Raw genomic sequence first — 22721 nt, 5'->3', positions numbered from 1 at the left:
CATGGACTTGCATCCATGCCCTGCTTGGCCTTGCTTACAACCCTGGTTTGTTTTCAACTACTGGGGGCAGGTCCCTCTAAATCACCTTGGTAGTAGGATTGGAATAGCTAAAAATGGGGAAGGGAAGTAGTCTGTCTCTTGGACCCTGGGGCAGTGGGCAAAGCCAGAGGTGGCTGAGTCAAGACCCTACGGTGTGTTCCTGGATGGAGGTTCTGGGGTAAATGCAGATCCTGGCTCCAGGAGCCCCGGGACTTCAGGAATAAGAGAAATTAAGGCTTTCAGCTTCCTATGCCAGGCCTCCCTGCTCCTGGAGCAGCAGGTAGCCAGGTCTAACTGAAGAGCCCAGCCGAGAGTCTTGAGCTGGCACAAAGAGGGATTTAGCAGAGTCCAAACTAAAGTCCTCCAGGAAGAGCTTCAAGGGGACTCTGCCTTGACAGAGTCCAGCCTGGCCTCTCCCCATCCCCTCAATCTTCCAGACAGGAACACCATGTTTTAAGAACAAACCCAACCAAGACTGGGCCACTACACATGGTGATTGAACCCCACGTAGTCATGTTGAGCGCCTAATGGATAGACCTGTTTGCAGCACGCCTCCTTCGTCTGGGTGCCTCTGGCGGTGATGGATACCCCGAACCCACATTCGTAATAAACACCATTCATTGCAGACACAACGCCCATCCTGGAAACAGCGCTTCAGATTTTTTTTTGTTTTGTTTTGTTTTGCTTTGTTTTTATCACCAGCTTAATGATGACTAATGCCTGGGTGATTATCTTGTGCTTTTTTCGTGTGGCACCGAGAACAAACAATATCATCAGCACTGCAGAAAGCAAGAGGAAAGGAGATAGGGGGCAGGCATAAAGGAGAGCTAAAAAGCCAGAGAAGAAGCCAGCTCTATGCCTGGCAAAAGTGAGGTTACCAAACCTCAAAGGTCTCTGCACTATGATCTAGAACCTTCCATTCCTCACTGTTTAATGTTGTGAAATAAAACAAGCCCGAAATCGGAGAGAAGGACTCCCTGAGGGTGCTGGCTTTGTGTTCTGAAAGTGTCCAGATGTGCATTTAAGAGCGACTCCCCGCTGGGAACGTAAAAGTGGAGGCAGGCGCAGGAAGAAGGCAGAAGAAACTCTGCAGCTCTTGAGGTGCCTGGATCCTGCACTCTTAGGGCCAGAATGGGAAGATGCACTCAGCAATAGATTTCAAAAGAGAATTCCACCCATGCACTCATACATGCACCTCCTCCACGTAGACAAACATTTCTGGGGAATGGCACTCTCATCTCCATCCCGGCCTCAGTTCTAGGTCTTTCCCACTCCTAGCCAGTGGGATGTTTAGAGACCACAGCCTGAAAGCAGTACTGGACCTATTTGGTGGACTATCTCCATACCTAAGACCCTAGAGCCATAGGAAAAGAGTGTTGGCACGTTCTGGGAATAAGAGGGGAATCTACCCTTGACCTGTCCCAGGCTCTCTGCTTGTGCTCGGATTCTGAGGTACCCTGGCCGCCTTCTACCTATCACCAGCTTGCCCATCCCTCCTGGCCAAGTTAGACAGCCCCTTACTCTGCTGCTAAAGACTTCCTGTCACAGGACATCCTCCCACAAATGCAGCTTCGTAACTCCCCATCTTTCCCTATGTGTGAGCCATCACAGGAGCCTTCCCCAAATGTCCCCTCACGGTCCCTGACACAGCAGGACACAGGGCACCACACCCCCAACTTCTTTTTTTGTTTTGTCTTCATTTACATGTTTTGATTTGTGTGTGTGTGTGTGTGTGTGTGTGTGTGTGTGTGTGTGTGTGTGTGTGTCTTTGTTAAGTGTGTTGTGTGCATGTACATGCCTTGCATGGCACCCATAAGGAGTTCAAAGGATAACACATTGAAGACAGCTCTCTCTTTCTGCCATGAGGGAGCCAGGGACTGAATTTGGGTTGCCAGGTTTAGAGGCACACACCTCTTTCCACTGAGCCATCTCAAAAGCTCCAGTCTGCTTTGGTGAAGGTATCACACCCCAGTCGGCTTCTGTGGAAGATGTCTCTCCCTATTCACCTGGAATGGCACGTGCGTCTCCAGGACCAATGAGGAGATGGGCTTGCCAGCAGGAGAGTCCCCACCCCCCACCCCCAGTCCTGGGGTCACCTCAGAGACAAGGCCTTCTCAGAGGCTCATGGAGTCCGCTCCCTAGGAGCAGGCCCCTCTTCACGGTTGTGTAATAAATAGATTAGGGTATTAGGCACCGGAGTTATTAAAAGTGAAAGATGCTCAAAGAGAAGGCGAGGGATTCTTGGGGCCTCTATCTCTTACAAATATGTAATGAAATTTAAATTGAATCTGGTTTAAAATCATTTACCTTTTGACATCATGTATCAGTACACTAAGCATCGGTTGAGAAAGCAAATAACCTCTCAAGCAGGATGAAAAATTACTCTGTCTCTTTTGATTCCATGTTAATTTTCAAATTTAAACTTCCCTATGGCTCCCTGCTTGGGGTCAGCTACTGGAGCCTGCTGCCTGCACAGGGTCCAGGAGGAGCTGGTAGGAGGAGCTGGCTTGCCCTGGGGACCACAGGTCCTCCCTCTGTGGGGATAGGTGTTAGTGGGAACCTGACACCTTTGTCACACTGAGAAAGCCCTGCTCTACCGTCTGTCCTGCTTGTGAGTGTGCCCAGCTTCCTGGAGGACAAAAACGGGGAGACATACAGCATCTGCCTGTCCTAGCATGGTTGTCCCCTTCAAAGTGTGGGAACGTAAACCAGAGGCCAGAGGCCTGCTCAATGTGACGTCCCTGGGGTGTTCCTTTTCTACTGGAGGACCTACCTAGTTTTCCATCAGGAGCTCCACTAAGCTGGAGCCCAGCTCTAGGAGAGACAGCTATGCCTGTGATACAGGATTGGAGTGTATCCAGCCATGGGGGAACATATGAGAGCCACTGTGAGTCACGGCTTCTTCCCAAGGCTGTACGCGGAACCTGATTTACGAGAGAAGATGAGAGGACACCCCATCTCATTCTCTGAGGGATGACTCGTCAGATTAAGGGGGCGGGGTGTGGATAAAGCATCCAGATAGAGTGAAAAGGTCCTGGGTCCAATACTGGCAGCTCGTCTACCTAGTTCTCTGCCCCATCATGTGAGCAGTGAGGGCCCAGAGGCTACTGCTCCCAGTTCAGATACGAACTAAAAGTCTCAGTGACAGCCCAGGAGGAGTGCAGGCCTGTCCTGGGTGGCAAATGTCCTGATAGTCTCCAGCATTATTTCACTCCATGGACCCTCAAGAATCAAAAGGTCTTACAGACCTACTCAGGATGCACTGGCCATCAAAGGGGTGGGGCTTAGGCTGGGGTCTTCCATGAAGTCGACCATTGGCTGTGCTGCTAGCCCTAGGACCAGGGCTGGCATCCAGAGAGGACTCAGGGCCCGGCTCCCTTGAGGCCTGCTGCTATTTCTTAATTAGTGAGAAGAGACAAAGGGGCTTTTCATGGGACTGCCCCCATGCTGTCACATGCCAGCGTCACTGGACTGGAAAACAGGGTGGGCCTTTGCCAGCATTCACCCCCATCTCGCCTGCCCAGGAGGACAGCAGAGAGAGGAACACACAGAAGGAAGGGATGGGGGAGACCGTAGGCCTCTTGGGCACCCAAGCAGAGAGCCTGGCCCTGGAAATCACACTATCTGGCTTCATCGTAGCCACGGGACATAGGGACAGGGAGTTAGCAGGACAAGGCAGCACAAATTGGACTGGGTTCTGAAGCTCCCTGAGTATAGGCCTGTCCTCTTCCTGGGACACAGTTCAAGGCCTGTGATAGCTCAGGGCCAAGCCAGTGATCAGCAGTTCCAAATATGTGCGTGTGTGTGTGTGTGTGTGTGTGTGTGTGTGTGTGTGTGTGTGTGTGTGCGTGCGTGCGCGTGCGTGTGTGCTGGACAGAGCAGACACAAGCTTCCTAGTCCGCACTGAGCATGCTCTGGGCCCGGGCCTACCCAGAGTTGGCTTCTGGGACATCCTCTCAGATCCAGACTCACACTATGGGTCTCAGAGGGCGCAGAAGTAGCAGAAGAGGAAGGGCAGAGGGCCTGGAAGGAGTTGGAAAAGTCACTTCCATTAATACCTGCCACAGGCAGCACACTATACCGGCCTGGAAGCCTGTGGTCTAAGGTTCTGGCCTCCACTGGGTACCTCCTGGTGTGAACAACATGGCTATGGATGCCCTGTCAACTGGCCAAAGAGCCTATCTCTGAAAGAAGTGTGGGCCTAGAAGATGAAGCCAACTTGGGAGTCCATTTCCTGGGACTAGAGCACCACCCCACACACATGTAGACACATATGGGTCAGAGACTAGCTACCTTCCATGATGTAGGGAGGGGCCATGAGGTAGAAGTCCCACATGCCAGATCTAGGGGGGTCTCTCTCATAACACTTGTAACCTTTGGGGTTTCTAGGGCAGAGGGACAGAGGAGTGACCATCTCACAGCACAGTTTTCTTTTGAGGTAAGGAGGACATTTGAGGACTTGTAAGCCATGGTCACATAGGGGATGGCTAGACCAAATGCCTCTAAAAAAACATGTAGCAGTGGTGAGTTGCACTAGGACAAATTCATCTCAAATGAACCTAACTCAGTGAGGCTATAGGAACAGCTGGATCTCTCTGTAAGTGTGGGGGGTGGGGGTGGGGGGTCTTATCTTCTGGGTTGAGCAGGCCTAGACAGGTAACCACACTTCCCCAGGCTGGGAGGCATACTCCACCTAGAAGGTAAATTCCAACATGGACCCAGCCATCAACCCACAGGAAATCCTCCTCCATCTGACATGGGAGACACTGTGAACTTCAGCACTGTCCCTGCCCCTAGCCCCTGACCTCAGACATAGGGACAAATCTGAGGTGCCAAAGCATTTCAAAGGCTTAAAGCCAGTGGGCTTCACTCTACAAAGTCACGGGGTCCCATCACCATGGATATGGCCTCTCTGGTGGCATCCCCAGCACTGACAGCGAGTGGGGCATGTTCCCCTTCCGCTCAGCAGTTAATGCCCCAGGATACTTTGAGGATGTCTGTGGAGAATATTCCACTTGCTTAAATTGCACCACAACCACGCGGCTGGGTGACAAGGACAGGAAGATGTGACGTGTGTGGTGCCATGGGCCCAGGCTGTGCTAAGCTCTCCAGGAGGGTATTAAGCGAGGCCATTAATATGTAGTTAAAAAATTCTCAATCTCCACCAGCATATGCCGTTCTACCTAATTTTGATCAACTTAAATGTAAAAGTGTCTCTGTGCTTCTACTAGAGTTTTACCGCCATCTGGTTTAATTAGTCCTTGGGTAGTGCACCATAAAGTTAACGGCAGGAATGTTGCGGGGCCAATCAGAAGGCGGGCTGTGAAGCCCTATGTCACTGGGTTTCTGTCTCCTGACTGATAAGAGGTCAAGGCTGGAGGTAGCTGGGTGGTGGTGCTGCTAGGCGATCACACAGGGAAAGTCTGGGGTCCGAAGGTAGCCTCCTTGGTTTCCCTCTGACCTGGCAGGGTGGAGGTGAACCTACCTGGAGGAGGGACACCTATCCATAAAGACCAAAGCGATGCCCAGATGGCTCTGGTTGGAATTGAGGTAAGGAGCCCAGAAAGTCTCCCATCTGGTTGAAATGACAACTTTTTTTTTTTCAGAAGAGTGGCTCTAGATGTCCCCTCCTCTGCTGGGATCTGCATGGCCACTACCCTATGCCTTGTGTCATCCACAGACACACCTAAGGGGCTGGCAGCAGAGTGTCCTGTGTCTGTGCCGGTTCCAAGGCCAGACTCCCAGTCCTCCAGGGAAGACGCTCCCACATAATCAGGAGGCAGTGCTCAGTTGCTACTGAGAGATAGGACGTTCTGCAAGTGTAGAGAACTCCTGCCAGGCCATAAGGATGCATCCATGGAGTACTGGCCAGGTGTGGGGAGACAGTGGGAGAGACCCTAGAGCTAGGAAGGGCCAAGGCTCTACACTGAGGCCTTGGAATTGGTTGTTGAAAGGTCAGCAGGAGCTGGGCGGTGGTGGTGCACACCTTTAATCCCAGCACGCGGGAAGCAGAGCCAGGCGGATCTCTGGGTTCAAGGCCAACCTGGTCTACAGAGTCAGTTCCAGGGAAGGTGCCAAAGCTACACAGAGAAACCCTGTCTTGAAAAACAAAAAGAAGAAGAAGTAGGAGGAGGGGGGAGGAGGAGGAGGAAGAAGAAGAGGATGATGAAGAAGAAGAAGAAGAAGAAGAAGAAGAAGAAGAAGAAGAAGAAGAAGAAGAAGAAGAAGAAGAAGAAGAAGAAGAAGACCACCAGGGTGGAACAGAGGTGACCCGGAGGAAAGATGAGACAGGTGGAAGGAGTGAGGAACCCTGGGCATAGAATCAAAGTGAGTGGCAGAGTAGATATGGCCAAGCGCAGGGCAACAATGACTTGGGACAGGGATCTACAGTTGCTGGGGTCTGCCTGATGCCCTGGTTGCGTGATGACGACCTAATTCTGCACTAGCCTGCTGGAACCTCTGTCTCTTCCTGCAGAAAGGTCACTAACAGAGGTTGGCCTGGAAGGGAGGCCCACGGTTCATCCAGCATTGGGCCACTATGGTTTCACCATCAAAACGGCAACTAAAGTGTAAGCCTTGCAGTTTTTGAGTTTAGAGATGCCACAAAAGGGTCAGCCCAGAATTACAGTCTTGTGACTGTGACTTGAACACTCTGGGACACTTTAAGTCATGAAAAGACCATGAGAACCATGTGGCCAGTGGACATTTCCTATTCTGCTTTGCCTTCCAAAGAACCCAACATGTCACCTCAGTACACCCAAGACCACGTCTACTGGAACATAGCTAATAGACATTCTCCCTACATTTAGGCAGGTCCAGAGGAGAGCCTGTGGCCACTACCCAGGATGTGAAGCCCATGCCGATGCCCACACAGCAGAGCGTCAAGACTCAAAGGTCATAACAAAGTCATCCCCCAAATACTGAAATTGAATTTATTAAGAGTTAACAGCTCTTCAGTGAATTTATTAATCAATTTGACAACGCCTGGGGATTGTAATATAAAAATAATCAGTTGGCCTTCTCACCAACGTGAGGTGCCAAGAAGGTGTCATTTACTTTACCAGTGCCCACTGCCGCAGCCTGCAAAAACTTATTGTTACATTAATTGAGATGAAAATTTCTCAGTGTGGAATTTCAGGGGGAGTGTGTGCGCATTTCCTCCATTTGCACACAGGAATGGGTGGCAGCTAGTGGCCAGCACTAGATTCCCTTGCCCTGCCCCCTTCTGCTGTACCACACGGCAACTGGCCTCAGGATCGGGAGCTGGCATCCCAGAGAAACAAACAGAAAGACGGACACATGGGACCTTTTCACAGAAATGCATGAAAGGCTCTAAGAACAGAAAAAGAGCTCAGCCCTATCCCTTCTCTCCTTTGTCCAGTTAGGCAGCTGGGAAACCTCACCCAAGCTGAGGCCATTGTATTGTGAACCCTGATAGATAGCTCCAGCTTCATCTTAGCAGGAAGCTCTGGTCCCAAGGAAGGAAACAGCCCAAACAGACTTCTCCAAAAGGCATCAGCATCACTGAAGGGCCACATCCAGAGCAAACGGGAGCCTGCAGGGAACACGCAATACACGGGTCACTCTTTCTGCACTCGGCCCAAGGCCAGGGCACCAGGGCATACAGCAGACATGAGTCATACCAACTCAGGGATTCAGCCTGCACCAGAGTGAACCACCCAGTCTCAGGAAGTTCACAGTGGCTCTGGCCATGCTGTAGGAGGAATGAGTGTATTACACTCTCTCAATCCCACTATTTCCCAATCCCATACATAGCTGGTACTGAATGCTGCCCAGAAGCAAAGCCACCCCTCTAAATGAAATACAACCTGAACCAAAGGAACATGGTCTCCCCCTACAAGCATGTTGCTGGATGCATGCTGGTCCTGCGGGGACCCAGGCCCAATACTACTTCCTCTCCAAGAAGCCCCCTGTGTGTGGCTAGTACTAGGCCAGGGGAGAGTGCTTGCTGAAAGCCACCATGCTGCCTCTGCAGCAAGAGTGAGCACAGGCTGGCCCCCTGGCCTACCTTCTGGTCTCCCTGCCAGTCTGCACCCAGGGAGTCTTAGTTTCAGATTTTATTTGCCCTGAGTTCTACTTAAAAGTCTCTTGGAAATTACCACTTGTCTGTAAGCACAGTGAAGGACATTATTCATTATTCTATACTGTAGTGTGGCCAAGACACATGAAAGGGATAGGGATGCCTCAACCCACATCATCCACAAAGAGGCATCCCTCCCACACGGCACCTCGACAGGCTCCAACCACCTTGCTGCCTGGGTCTGTCAGATGGTCTGCAGATGGGCTTCACAAACACAGACACACAGAACATACAGTTTGTGGGGGTCACTTTCTCCAAATCACAGCCGGAGTCCTGGCTTCCTTCCGTGGCATCACCTCCCTGAAGCCCTCCTATCTTCTCTGCATCCTGGGGCCCAGTCTTTGGCCACCAGCCTGGGGATGCTCATGAATGCTGCTCTCCCTCTCTGAGACTATTCAGCACCTGCAACTGTCAGGTGCCCTTTACCCATGGAGAGCCAACTTCACCTGAACAGGGGTGATGTACCACCCACATGTCAGCCCCCTCCTCTTAGGCTGTCCCTGGCTTCCTGAGGCAGGAAGAGCCTCCTCATAACAGCAACTGAAACACAAAGTTTCCGTTCCTCACCCTGGCAGGGTGTAAGGGTGTTGCCACAAGGGTTTCTGGGTCTGCCAAACTTTGCCAGAGAAAGGGGTGGCTGTAAAACAGAAATGAAGAGACACTTTGTAGCTTAGGAACATGGTGTTGACCAAAGGCTATCATCCTTGCCTGATGTGGAGGTGAGGGTTCTGAGTGTTCAAAACCCAACATCTCACACAGAGATTAAAGGGCACCACAGTGATTCTCTATGACGCTCCGCTTCTCTGTGTATAGAAAGCGGATTCAGGCTTCTAGCCTCCCACCGGGAGGGTCACTGCAGTGAAATACATACAGTGGCTGGTACCATCTGTTTGCAACAAGAAATTGAAAACATAGACACTTACTGAAATCAAAGGATTCTGGTGAGAATGGGTGGGTCCCTGGGGACTACGGTATTGTCACAGCAGTGAAGCTGGCCTAACCCAATGACATACCCTGAGCATGGTGATGATGTCAGACAGGGTGTTTCCTGGTCCAACACATGGCGTTAGAGGTCAAGTCCTGAAACTTCGAAAAGCCCTGCAATGCTCTCCAGAAGAAGCAGCAGCAAATGAGTGGACCTTCTACAAGAGTCTTTCCCTCGGGAACTGCAAGTACCTGTCAGCCAGGCAATGCTGATGTGTCTTGTTGAGCCACATGGCCCACCTAGAGAGGACATAGCCAAGACCCATCACTGGTGTACCACACTGTAGGGTGGAGGGGCTCTGGGTTTTCTGAACATGAAAAGCTGAGGATTCTTAGCCTTGTGTGCAGATGTAGAGCACTCCACACAGTCTACAGCTAACACGTGTTTTATGAGTAGAAAAGATGGGGAAAGGACTGAATGGACTCTAGGTCTTCCTGGGCTGTGACCTGGGAGCCAGGGCTTCTCAGGGAGTTTTGCTTAGGTAAGCTGAGCTCAGAGGCTCCCAAGCCCCACATCACACCACACCAGCCCAGCTGCCTTTTCTCTCAAGGTCTTTGTTCCCATTCCTGTCGATCATCAGAGAGGTAAGTGGACTTCCCTCTTGACCCTGTCCACGTCTCCTCAAATCCCACCTCATGCTCTATCATTGAGTGGCAGCTGTCACGTCTTCCAAGATGTGTTCTACGTGCCAGTGATCTCTGTGACCTCCTGGTGAAGGATCGTGCATGGGTACATGCTACTGCATTGGTTTTAACTGAAGCATACACTCAGGGCCCACAGCCTCAGACTGTGGATACTGTTAAAATTTGCAGACAGCCTCCCTTGTAGGTCCTAGACAGAGGCTTCAGACGCCAAGATGGAGGTGCTCGGTCAACAGAGAGAGTCACATGTACATACAAGCCAGGTAGAAGTCCAGGTAAGGACACAGCAGAAAGCAAATCCAGCTTCCACAATCAGTGTGGCAATGGCGGCAGGTGAGAACGGGAACCCCTGAGTCACATTCCCCAGGAACAGCTGGATGCTGGCAGGCACTTAGGGGTTTTTTTTACAAAAGGGCAGGGTTTTTTTTGTTTGTTTGTTTAATTCATGTTTGTTTAGTTACAACATACACTTCATGTGGTAAGAATAGAGAAACCATGGGCAGGCTGGTTCCCCCCACCTGCACCGCTGTTCTGTTCAGCATAGGATCAGCCAGTCCTGGATCTGTCCTCCGGAGCCATTGTCCCATGTGTTCCAGGTCACCTGACACGGTGTGCTCTCATCTCTCAGAGCATTCTGGCTACTTCTGGATTCCAGAGAAGCCACATAGCTACCTGAGGAGAGGTTGATGACTGAGGTTCAGTTCAATGTCCTGACACTCAGTGAAGACTCCGAGGCTTTCCAAGTGCCTTTACAAATGGCTTCTGCTCCATTCTGGAACATCAGGGCAAAAATAGAAGCGAGAGAGTATGTTGCTGTGCTCAGGAAGAGCCTGGATTCGGACCCAAATGTGGTCTCCTGAGAGAAACTCCACCTCTCTATGGGACAGTAGCCCACGTCTTGAAACAGGAAAAATGCCAGAGCCATTGAATCTGCTGATCACACAATTCCAAAGTCCCAGTGCATGTACTCACCTGTTAGGGTGATTTTCTTAGTCCAGGGAGCTCAGGATTCCAAGCTCTGGCCTTCAGAAACTTCTCCAACTTCATTATCTACAACAGCTCCAGCAGTCAAGTCCCCCATTCAGAATCAACCCCAGTGGGTCCCTTAGGTTCCCAGAGGGAAGACATCTGTCTTCAGGGTCTGTAACTGGAGTTTCCACACACTTAGCTTCGTGTGGAGTTTCAGACTCAAAGGTGTTTCACCAAGGATAGAATTCTACACATCATCAGTCCCACAGAAGCTGAGAGCTTTGCCCAGGCCAAGCCCCCATGTCCCTCACAAATGGAGACAATTGGTGGGAAACAGAGCAAGCCTCCTACTCATCTCTCCACACCCAGCCAGCAGGTCCTTCCCAGAAATGAGCCAGTGAGGAGAGGGGCAAAAAGAGTGGGGACAGCTATGCCTCAGGCTACAGACGACTCTGCCTGGCTCTTTCAGCCACCATAGCATGGGAGCTGAGAAACATAAATTAGCACCAATTAATGAACCCATTTCACTTGATTTAGGATATGCCATCACGTGGCAAAATGCTACAGGAGAGATGTCATTTAAACCATAGTAAAAGTATTTCTCTGGATGGAAGGCCACTAGCATGGGGCCACGCAGCATTTAAGAATCCTTTGGAGTTGTTAGCATTTTATCTGATAAAAAAAAAAAAAAAAAACAGCATAGCAAAGAGCCTCTGGAAACCTCCAAAGACTGCTCCAATATCCCATAAAATGAGCCACCCAGATTCAGGCTCCAGGCTTTGAGGCTCCTCTAAATTGGCTTACTTGGGTGTTCAATATAATCAAATGCATGGCAGATACAAGACAAGCCACATCTATTCCTTTCTGACTCAGTCTGGATGTTTCATAGCAGCCCAAACATTAACAGGGTTTTAAAATCTATTCTTAGGTCAGTCAGGCCAGAAAAAAACATTCCTCTGTTGTCTTGCTACCCAGTGGCTTTTGAAATGAAGAAAAGAATTCATGGACAAAACATAGGCATGGCCCTTCCTAACTTCAGAAGGCAGATAACTCTTGGGTCATGGCTGTCAGTGATGAGACTAGAAAAGGCTTCTATGGGGTTCATAGTCCCTCCCATTCCCATTCGAAGCTCAAGATCCAAAACATATGGTGGATGAGGTCATTCAGTGAAATTAACAGGGTGTCCCAAAGTCCTCAGACTCTAGAACATACATCTGCACTGCCTCAATTCTGTTTCCTGAGAAATTCCTCAGAAGCCATCTACCAGCTGGGGTACGGTGCATAGGTACCAGGTATGCTGGCTGGGATGCCTGGAAGGCGAGCAGAGAGAATCAAGAAATGTTCCACCCAACCCAGCCCTTACACACACACACACACACACACACACACACGGCCTCTGAGGATAGAGAAAGGAGGCCCTTCTAGGTTCCTCAATGAACTCAGTTCCCATCCCCCACTTCATCAGATGTTCTGGGACTCATGGGGGTTCCCGGGTAGAGGCTGGAAGCACCTTCAACTTTGTTTATCTACACTTCTGATGGGCGGACAGTTCAGCTCATCCACAGCCTCGCTCTGAGTCTAATAGGAAAGCACCTCCCACCAGACACACACTGTGTCTCTAAGATGCTTCAGTGGCAGAGACAAGACTGTGAGGCCAACAGAGCTTACCCTGGAAGTCCCTCCACCTTTAAAACCCTCTCCTCTCCACCCCAAACCTTGTGCTGCCTGGAAACGGGAGCTTCCTGAGAGCAGCAGACATGGCTGTCCTCGTCTTTCCATTTCTGCTGAGCACCACAGGGGGCTGGGGCTGGTACAGAGGTGGTGAGTACAATTGAAGGGCATGAAGATGCCCTGGAAAGCCTGTGCTGTACGGGCCTTGCCTTTGCCTTCCCAGGCAGGGCCCGGACCTGAGCTCCTCGGAGAGCTCAGAGTGGCCGTGCCCAGAACAGAAACCTCCTTCAGCTCAAGACATGTGAAGGGAGTGAACCAGCTGTTCTGAGACTCTAGGTTAGCTGACCTGGGATGAGGGAATGTCCGAGTGTGGGTGACAGGGGACAGTGCCACTTAAGGAAAGAGCCATCTTTTAACCAAGTAACAATGAGACTGACGTTCTGGGCTGTCCCCAGCATGACCTTAAGCATCTATCACTCCAGCAAGTCTTCTCACTGCAAATGCTTCAGGCACCAGATACACCTCAGCCTATATACACGGGCCCGGGCTTCAACTGCCTTCCCTCATCCCTGATGGCATAAGGAAGCCCCTAGGAGGGTTCTGAGGTGTGCCGCTGTATACTGTTGCCAACGAGGTGGTCAAGGGTAGATAGGAACCAGCTGAGAACTCTATGATTCACATGTCAATCTTGCAGGCATAGAGCCCATAATCCAGCCAGCCACCACCAGTCTTCCAGGCATGCCCACCTCAACAACAAACTTGGAGATCCGTGGATGGCCAGGATCCTCCGGAGATACCTGCCATGTCCTCTGGAGCTCATTTTGAATCATCAAAGTGAAACACAGCAGAGATATTTATTGGGAAATAATCGGCTTCACTGAGTGAATGACAGGTACATTCCCATAGGCGACATGGCTAAAGCCAAAAGTAAGCAGCTGTCACTACAGGCCTTGTGTTGGTCAAGGACAAGGGAGAATGCCAGAGTATGGGGGGGGGGGTCTCGTGGCTGCATACTGTGGCCTTCCACCTTGATTCTGAGGCTGCAGACAGACTCTGTAGGTCCAAGTGAGAGATCTCCAATCCACCCATGGTAAAATCTCAGCCCTGGAGGTCAGTTACTACCATCCATTTCAAGCAAGGGAACCAGGACCCAAAGAAGGAAGGTAGACCCTTGCTTGGGGTGTGACATGAACAAAGGACACACAGTAGTCAAGTCACACTGACCCTGGAAGGCCTAGTGCAGAGGATCAAGAGCCCCGGGGTCTATCTCTACTGCCTCCTAACTGGCTTTCACGGTGCCCTCTCTTGGGCCACACTCACAGTTCCTTGCCTTGCTGGGCGAAGGACAGATTAACAGACGAACCTTGAGGGATCTATAAGAACAGTCCAGCCTTTGTCTCCCCTTGTTCTATCAACCTGGGGTCTCCAGAGGCTACTGCGGTTGGAGACCGAGAAGACAGATTTTGTTTATTACACCCTATCGAGGAGGAAGAGCTGGGATGTGCAGTTCCCTCAGATGATAGAGGGACTAAAGGTAACTGTGAGTGAGTGAGTGAGTGAGTGAGTGAGTGAGTGAGTGAGTGAGTGAGTGTGTGTGTGTGTGAAGCTGGTCACAACATCGGGACACATCTCAGTTCTCCCATGGGACACATGAGGCAGAGATATACAGTTCTGGTAGATGATCTGGGGACTGCAGGTGACTGTGAGTGTGTGTGTGGGGGGTGCTGGTCACCACACCAGAACACACATCTCAGTTCTCCCATGGGACATATGTGGCCATCCCATGTATGATAGGAAACCAGAAAGGGTCATGTTTGCCTTTGAAATACAGAAACATAGAAATCCCAACCCAAGTGTCCACAAGAAAAGAGCATATTGGCAGAGAGAAGATACTCAGGTATGAATGGGTCTGAGTCCCTGGGGAGCACCTGAAGGAGGCTGCACTTACCCAGGGCAGAGTGACCTGGGGCTGAAGTAGGGGCAGACTGGAACAGAACCACGCCTACTCTCCATCCCCACAATGTAGTCTCAGGCCACAGCTTCCCAGACACTGAAACGAAGCAGCCAAGCTTTCACAAACAGGGTCAGAACTTCCCACAGAGAAAAGGACGGGCTCTAGACACCCCAGAACACTGTGAAATCACACATGGGAACTGGGCTGCCTCCAAGAGAGAAGAGCATAATTAAGCAAGTGGGTGGATGAAGAAGGGTTAATGGGCTTCTCTGTCACTACGCTGGACCCGGGATGTTTGATTGCCTCTAAATGGCTTCACCACCATCAGCGCTATGGCTTCATGTGTGATAGCTACGGAAAATGAAGACTCGGAAAAGAGGCTGCAAGCAACCTTCAAAACGCGCTGGTCCCAGCTCTGGAAAATAGCAGCTGAGGGAACGTGTGGAGACACCTTCCCTGTAGCAGAAAGTGGTTCCAACAGCACAGGCAGCCAGGAAGAGGCCTCACAGCATCCACAAAGCCCACACAAGCCTTCTAGGCAGAAGAAAGCCCTACCAGGTCCCTGCAGTGGGACACCCTTGGACCCCAAACAGGCTGTGCAGCTCAGAAGGGTTCTCAGCCTCACCCCTTGTCAGTCAGTAGTCCAGAACTCTGAAGTCTCAATCGCACAAGCTGAGAGATGCCTGCACATTCCTGTCCACTGGGGACTGACAGGCAGGAAACTCGTGAGCATCCAGTCTCCAAGGGACAAGTGGCTGGGGCCACCTTTGGTCAGCACAACTAGGAAAGGGTAGGGCTATGGAAGTGTGTGTCAGGGGTGGGGAATGCTGTTCATACCCTCCAGTGCACTGAGATGGTCCAGGTGTCTAAGATGCCCTTGAGAAACTGACTCAGAGTGAGAACAGAGCAAAGAAAAGTCCTCGGAGATGACAAGGATATGCTGATTGTTAGAGCTAAGCAAATGAGGAACTCACCTGAGGGTGAAGAGTCTTGTATTCTGGCACCCTGAGAAGGCCCCCTCTACCCCCAGGTACACTTTTTAAAAGAGTGAGCACAGGACAGGAATGCCACCATTTGCTTTCCTTTCAATAAAACTGTCAGAACCATGGGTCTTCAGGGATCTGAAAGGCTCGGTCCCTTTGCAGAAGGCAATGGCTCTTTGCTCCAGCCAGCGCCTGTTTTCAGTCTCCAGCCTCTCTCCCCCTGTCCACCCCAGTCCCGAGATCCCATTGCTACACCTCAGCACCACCCTTAGTCCTGTGGCCGAGCTCTCTGCTCTACAGACACACCCACTTATCAACAGGGTCATCCAGTCCTTCCCGTCCTTCCCAAGCCATAGAAAGATAAGAGCTGATCCTGATGCAGGACTATCCAGTTACTTCAATCGCTTCCCTCCAGCTTACCGGCTGTGGTGAGGTAGAAATGGCACCTTCTCTGGACTTTTCTAGCTTTGCAAACATCGGCAGAAGGCAGTGAAGCACCTGCAGCGTTCTGGGAAAAAGCTGTTTATTCTTTCTACACCGAGCAAGGGTGACCCCAAGCATAAAGGAGGAAGAGCTGTTTGGAGAAACTGGGGAGAAGAGAGGGACAGGGCCTCAGGAACTAACAGGCAAGGCTTCCTGTGAGTGGGACCACTTGTTGGGGAGCTCTAGGCCTGGGGAGAGTTAAAAGAGATGGCCATCTGAGAAGGAGCCAAGACTTATAATCAGGTAGACCAGCAACGCGCACCCCGAATCCCTGCATCCCAAGATCGCAAGGGATGCAGAAAGACTCAGACAGACTTAGCAAACAGACTCAGGCTCCAGGATATGACTGGGAGAGTAGCAGTGGGTGGCTCTGTATGTGTATATGTGTGTGTGTGTGTGTGTGTGTGTGTCTGTCTGTCTGTCTGTGTGTCTTCCACAGCATGAAAGAGAAACACAAGCAGCTTGTTACAGCCTATCTGAGGGGTTGACTTCTTTGTGGTTTGTGGTTTTCTTTGCAATGGAGCGATAGAAATCAAGGCCTTGTGCTGTGCTAAGCAAACACTCTACCCCTGAGCTGTGAATCCCTAGACCTCTTTATTATGAGTCAGGATCTCACTAAGTTGTCTGGGTTGACCTTGAACTTGGAATCAGATTCTCCTGCCTCAACAGGAGTACAGGATGAGCGTTCTGTGTTTTGTTTCATACGCATTCAGAGAACAGCACCCACGCCCCACAGCCATGATCAACTGGTCCTTCACTCTGGACATCCTATTCCTTGTGACAATCCTCTTGACATCAGGGACCCTGAGGACTAGCTTGCCCCATCTGCTTGTCATAGCCCTCCCTGTCTCTTGCTCTGCAAACAAAGCCCAAACAAGTAGGCTGACTGTGAGGGGCCACTGGTTAACCCCAACATGGATGGGGTGGCACCTCTGTGCCCAGTGCAGGGTGGTGGGTGGTGAGAAGAGACAGCCCAAGGATCCTAGAGAATGCAGTGGTAGACAGAGAGCCTCTCCTAACGCTCTCCAGTCTCTCCTCTGTGTAGACTGCCTGCCTTCCCCACAGTGATGTCAGCTCTAGGACAGCAGTCATCTCGTCTACTTCTGTCCTCCACAGCCTGGCACAGGCCTGAAGTTTCCCAGCACACACTAAACACACATGCCAGAGGTTTCACTTCCAGCTTCACACACCACTCTGGCCTCCCTTGTGAAGCCTGGAAGGTGAGTCCAGGGACAGGTGGTCTTTTGCAAAGGGGAGACAAACCACAGAGTAACAAAGGAGTCCTGCCATCCACCATCCTCAATGGCAGAGTCTGCTAAGTTGGGGCTTGGATTCCCAGGATGTGGAAGGGCAAGGTCCCAAAGGAGCCCCACTTACCTCCCAGAACAGTCACCCAGACTCCCTGCCAACGCTAAGTCTAAGCCAGGATAGCTCAGCTCCAGGACAGCTCACACTATTTCATATTTAGCTGGTGCACTCTGGAGCAGAGACATCGGAAGGGAGGAGGAGTCAGTGACATTCAGGGGGATGCCAGGGACCTGCATAGAAACCCCAGTTCACAGAAATCCCCGAGGCAGCTCAGAGGTACTGGTAAATGGAAGTGAGCCTTTAGGAAGGAAGGTGGAATGCCAACCAGTTCAGCTCCTGGCCCTCACAGGCCTTGAGTCAGTGGCTGGTGACACAAACCTAGAAGCAGCTGGGAGCCCTCATCAGCCAGGCCCAGATTCTAGCCAGGGTGCTGCTCATCCACTCCTACACTGATCTCAGGGGCTGGGCATCACTGTAGGCCTGGGTGACAGGTGGCAATCTGTAGAGGTCATTAACTCCAGCACACCAAGTTTTAAAGCAAAAATGAGGTCTTTTAAAGAGGCAGCTGCCGAGCTATATAAAGAAATGGGGATTTTAATGTTTTGCTTTTTTTCCCCTCTTCTACTGCGGCATTATCATAACATTCCCCCATAATTACGCCCATAAAGTCACCTGAAAGTACTTTCACGCCACAAAAGTTGATCTACATATTTTATGCCCTGGGTGTAGAAGCAGGTCCAGGTCTGAAAATTTAGCAGGGAGGAGTGTTATCTAGTCAAGCTCTCTTCGGGTTCCGGTTGCCTCTGACCTCACTGAAGTCCAGATAGCTCACGTTTGGTGGGAGCAAGAAGCCAGCCCAGTGTGGAAGTGTAAAGAAGGCAGCAGACACTGGCCTCAAGGAGAGGTTGGGGGAAGGACAGAGGTGGTCCAGACCCTCTGCCCAGGAGCAGCCCTGGTTCTGAAAAGAAGGAGATGGATAGTCAAGTCCAAGTCGCTCCTTGCAGGTTTCTAAACAGAAAACCCTCGGAGGAGGCAAACAGCCTCTGCCTCCTTCCTCCTGGGGCTCTGAATGCAGCTAGGGAAAATGGTTTACCATTATATTACGTGGCTGAAAGAAAAGCACATTTCACCCTAGGACATTCATCAAAAAAAAAAAACAATAAACAAAAAAACAGGGAGGGGGAGAGGGGAAAGAGAGAAAGAGAGAGAGAGAGAGAGAGAGAGAGAGAGAGAGAGAGAGAGAGAGAGAATGCAAGCACCTGACTGACTCCTGAAAGGCATCACTTCCTGAAGCCTCTGGTATTTTTGAGAACTCCAGAAGCCACATTTGATCAGCAGGAATACAGCACATTGTCATCTCCACTAAATATGCCACAAATTGTATTTGTAAAGGAAATGCATGTTGGGGACCATCAAAGTGCCTACGGTCCGTTAGTATTCTAATGGATTAAAAACAATTCAAAACTTGTTTGTAATTTCTTCTATTCGCAGCTGCGGCCGTGAGATTTAACTGAACGGCACAATTCAATTTTAACAGGATTTGTTTGGAAAAACAAAACAAAACTATGTTAAACAGGCAGCCCCCATGCCTCTCCTCCACTGGACTCCCCGGTGCTCTGAAATGAGGCCATTCTTACGGCATTTACATGCCAAGAGCGTCTGTCCACCACGCGGCTCTGAAGACGGAACTTGCCGTCTATGCTAAAGCGGTCTCCTTTATTCCAGAACTGAACACTGCTGCGCCCAAGCACCAAAGTCAAGGCTCGGTGTCACAAAGCTCATCATTTTCTCCACGCTCCTTGTTGTTATTATCCCCCAACACGGCACAAGCCAGTGTGGAAAGAAGAACTCTTTGGTGCAAGCATGGTACACGGCACACCAGCCCCAGGTCCTACCTCATTCAACAGCGGCGTCTGGCCGGCTGACCTTCCTGCTCCACACACTGGAGCAATTCAAACACGCCAGCCCTTCCAAACCACACTCTGAGGAGTTTCCCAAGCCCCAGAATAAAGCGCTTGCCCCTTCCTCACAACAGCTGTCACCTAACTTTGCCGGGAGCCCTTGGTAAGCACGCTGGGTGCTTGCTTACGAAGTGGACCTTACAAGTAACGTTGAGCACACACGAACTAGAACACCCATTTTAAAGGCAGCCTCACGGGGGACTGACTGACGACTCTCTCTCTCTCTCTCTCTCTCTCTCTCTCTCTCTCTCTCTCTCTCTCTCTCTCTCTCTCTCTTTCTCTCTCTCTCTCTCTTCCTGGCAATTCTTCCCCAATCCCTGAAAAATGACAAGGCTGAGTCACCATAGCAACCAGCCTAATTGGTGGACTGCAGGTCTTTCTCTAGCCAGAGGGTGGAGCCCACCTCCTTAATATGAATCTCAAGCGCCTAGCAAAGGACATCCAATGGGCAAGAGCTGTTGAACCCCCCAACAGAAACCAGGCCAGGAAATAATCCAGTTTCCTCAGATTAGTGCCAGGAAGTGAGCACCATGTGTGTTACAGAGAAACATACACACCATAGGCTACATCCCCGAGCCCTAAAAGATGGACAAGCAGCTTCCCAAATGTATCTGCTCTGTAACAAAAAGACGCTTAGGGTAATAAAAGTCCTTACTGAAACATCTTGCACACAAGGATGCTAACTATCCTTCATCCTAGATATGTTGAACGAGAGGCTGGAAATCACAGGAACTATTTAATTATCATTTTCCATGCTAAGAAAAATGGAATATTCTTTTCCCCCCAGGATTGCAGTTCCCAGCTATAAATTATCATGATGTTATATTGTATTTTAGAGAAATGTTTTAATTTCTCCAACTGCATTTCTGGTGTAATGGGGTGTGTCTGAAAAACGTTAGCTTACTGTCAATTATTCCATTACGAGGAGATGGAAACAGCCATCAAAATGTGGCTGCTCAAAGCTCTGCTATTAAAAGGCTCTTCTGGATAAGACATTCTTACCAATTGCCCTTGTAGCAGAGAACGAACTTTCAGGATGGAAGGGAGGCCTGCTAAAGACAGAGGAGGGTGAAGCTGACTCTCCTGCCCCTTCTCTGCGTGTATGAGACTCCGTCCCCTCCAGTCAGATCAAGGGGATGAAGAAGTAAGGACACGTTTTTGATTCACACTGCGGGCTGGAAGACGAGGGACAGAGGCTATACTGGCTGTGAGTGGATACAAGGTACAGCTTGGTGGCATGCTGAAGTGCAGAGTGTTGGTCAAGAGCTGGGTTGTCATTCACTTAGCAGCAGTGGACAGCTGTCCTTTTCCCCACTGGCAGAACTGCCTCTACCGACCCAGTCTGTAGCTCTGGACTCTCATGCTGACCCAAGGATACTGTTAACAGAACCTGCCCAGGAAGTACAGCCAGCTCCAGATTTCAGCTCCCTGTGCCCCACCCCCCACCCCCACTCCCCAACACACACGAAGACTGCTGAATGGGCCATTTGGGGGATAGCACCGGGAAAGTGCGTTCCATCTGGCAGCCCCTGTCCAGTTCTGGAGTTTACCTGACTCCTCCCGTATCACTAAGAAAGCAAGGCTCAAGGGTACCCGGGGAAGCCCCTGAAAGTAGCCAGCAGGCTGCAGAAGGCTGAGCAATGGGCAGTCTCTTGTGGCTCACATCATCATACTCCTTTCCTAGGGCAGCTAGGGCAACCAGGTTAGACCGCTACCAGCAGCCATCCTCTTGCTTGCTGATCCTCAGTGGGAGGTGCCACAGCAACACAGGGGGACGCAGACTGGTTGAAACAACTGGGGCAATTACCGCTCTGGGTCTACTTGACTTTCCCCCAAGACGCCTCCATGCTGGGGGTTAAGCTATCCTCAAAGCAGAGTTGTCCCAGGACTCTGACGACAAATTTGATCATAACTTGAGTCTCCGAGGCTGCTGCAATCTCATTACAGAGACAGGAGGAGCTGGAATTGGGCGAGAGGAGGCCCCAGGCTCTAGTGATGGCTGGGGGGGGGGGGGGGGGAGTGGGAGGAATCGCTTGATGGTGGCCTTTTATTTTATTTTAATTTTGTAAAGAATCCATATTTTTTTCATCACCACCCCTCCTTGCCTGTGGCAATTTTCCATGACAGGTGTTCCCTGGCACTAGTTCTTCCTGTCCGCAGAGACGACGGGAAGGCAAGAATCAGTAACCAGGCAAGCTCCCATCCCTGCTGGAGCCTGTGCCCGGGACGCTAACCAGCCTCCACCCACCCCACCAGCTACCAACAGGCACCAGGCACCAGGCACCAGGCACCAGCCAGGACAATGCCTTCCCACCCTACACCAGCCCCAAATCTGTACGTACAGGACTCAGATAATCGTTTCCCAGATGCGACCTACCACCACTCACCGTCCGGCTCCCAGCCCAACCCAGCTCCAGCGCCCAGTACCAGGCACCGACCAACCCGCACCTCCCTCTGCAGCCCTCGCCAGACCCACTGGGTCGCCAATTCATTCCTCCAAACCACCCTCGTAGCGGTAGCGGGCCCTCCCCTCCAGTGGCATCCGTCCCCTTACTTCTCCTTTTACAGAAAGCGTCTGGCGAGCCCGCTTCCCAGCAAGGCAGAAGCTCCGCCACGCGTCGGAACCCAAGCCGCGCTCCCGCCGGAGGAGTCCCGCTCGGGCTCGGCTGCCGCGTCCCCACAAGTCCCCGGAGGGAGTGTCGCCGGCGGGAAGCTCAGCGCGCGCAGTTCCGCTCGGTCGCCAGCTTGGGTCAGAGCGGCGACCGCACGGCGGGCAGCAGGCAGCGGGCACCGCCGCGCAGGGACGCGCCGTGCCGGCTTGGGCCTGACGCCGGCCCTGCTGGCGAGTCCGCGGAAGCACGCTCGGGCTGGTGTGCCCGGCGGCGGAGTGCCTGGAACCCGGAGCTGCCTGCACCCAGCCCTCCCGGGCCAGCGGAGCAGCGGCCAGGACCCGGGACCGCGCGCCACGCGCTCGCAACTCTGCACCGACGCGGGCCGCCCCGCCGGGGCTGGGGCAGGGGCCGAGCCGGGGATCTGAGGCCCGTTTGGGGCCCGGGTGCACGGTACTCACTGCAGTAAGCGATGAGCAGGCTGGCCAGGATCATGAACGCCCAAAAAGTTGAGGACATGCTGGGCAGGGCGGTCGCATCTTGCCGGCTGCTGGTCCTGGGCGATGGCGCCATTGAAGCCGCGGTGCCCGCGCGGGGGGCAGCAGCGCGTCTCAGCAGCCGGCCCTGCCCGCGCCCCCGCGCCGGCCTCCACGTGCGGGCCCCGCGCGTGCCATCCTCCTCCTCGTCCTCCTCCTCGTCCCCGTGCTCCTTTGCCGCCGCCGCGCCCGGGCCCCGGCCCACTGCGCCCCGCGCCGCCCGCCCCGCGTCGCGCCCGCGCCCGCGCCGCCCGCGCCCGTGCTCGCCCGCCCGGGGACGCCAGCCCGCGGCTCTGGGCGTCGCTGCGCGTCCCGGCTCGGCGCGCCCCGTCACCAGTGCGAGGGGCGCGCCTGGAGCGCGTGCCCGGCGTGACGGGGCCCCGCACTGGCCCGGGACTGGAGAGGGAGGCGGGCAGAGGGGACGGCGAGCCCCAGCCGGGCCTCTGGATGGCGACAGAGACGGCCCAGCGTACCCATAGCC

The 22721-nt window shown here is 52.2% G+C and overlaps 1 protein-coding gene across 2 annotated transcripts in view; it reads right to left on the bottom strand.

Annotated features, from left to right (window-relative positions):
• The window catches only part of Tafa5 (TAFA chemokine like family member 5), a 212803-nt gene extending 190356 nt beyond the window's left edge, over positions 1–22447 (bottom strand). Inside the window, exon 1 of one of the 2 annotated variants that reach the window (XM_042265520.2) lies at positions 22166–22447. In XM_042265520.2, coding sequence (XP_042121454.1) covers positions 22166–22277 — 112 coding nt within the window. In that variant the 5' untranslated portion in view covers positions 22278–22447. The remainder of the gene's footprint in view (positions 1–22165) is intronic. The other variant, XM_042265524.2, reaches the window with a different exon arrangement.
• Between the last annotated feature and the right edge of the window lie 274 nt (positions 22448–22721).

The sequence above is a fragment of the Peromyscus maniculatus genome, chromosome 20, assembly GCF_049852395.1.
Source record: "Peromyscus maniculatus bairdii isolate BWxNUB_F1_BW_parent chromosome 20, HU_Pman_BW_mat_3.1, whole genome shotgun sequence".
Taxonomy (NCBI): Eukaryota; Metazoa; Chordata; class Mammalia; order Rodentia; family Cricetidae; genus Peromyscus; species Peromyscus maniculatus.
This window is presented reverse-complemented; position numbering and strand designations above follow the sequence as displayed.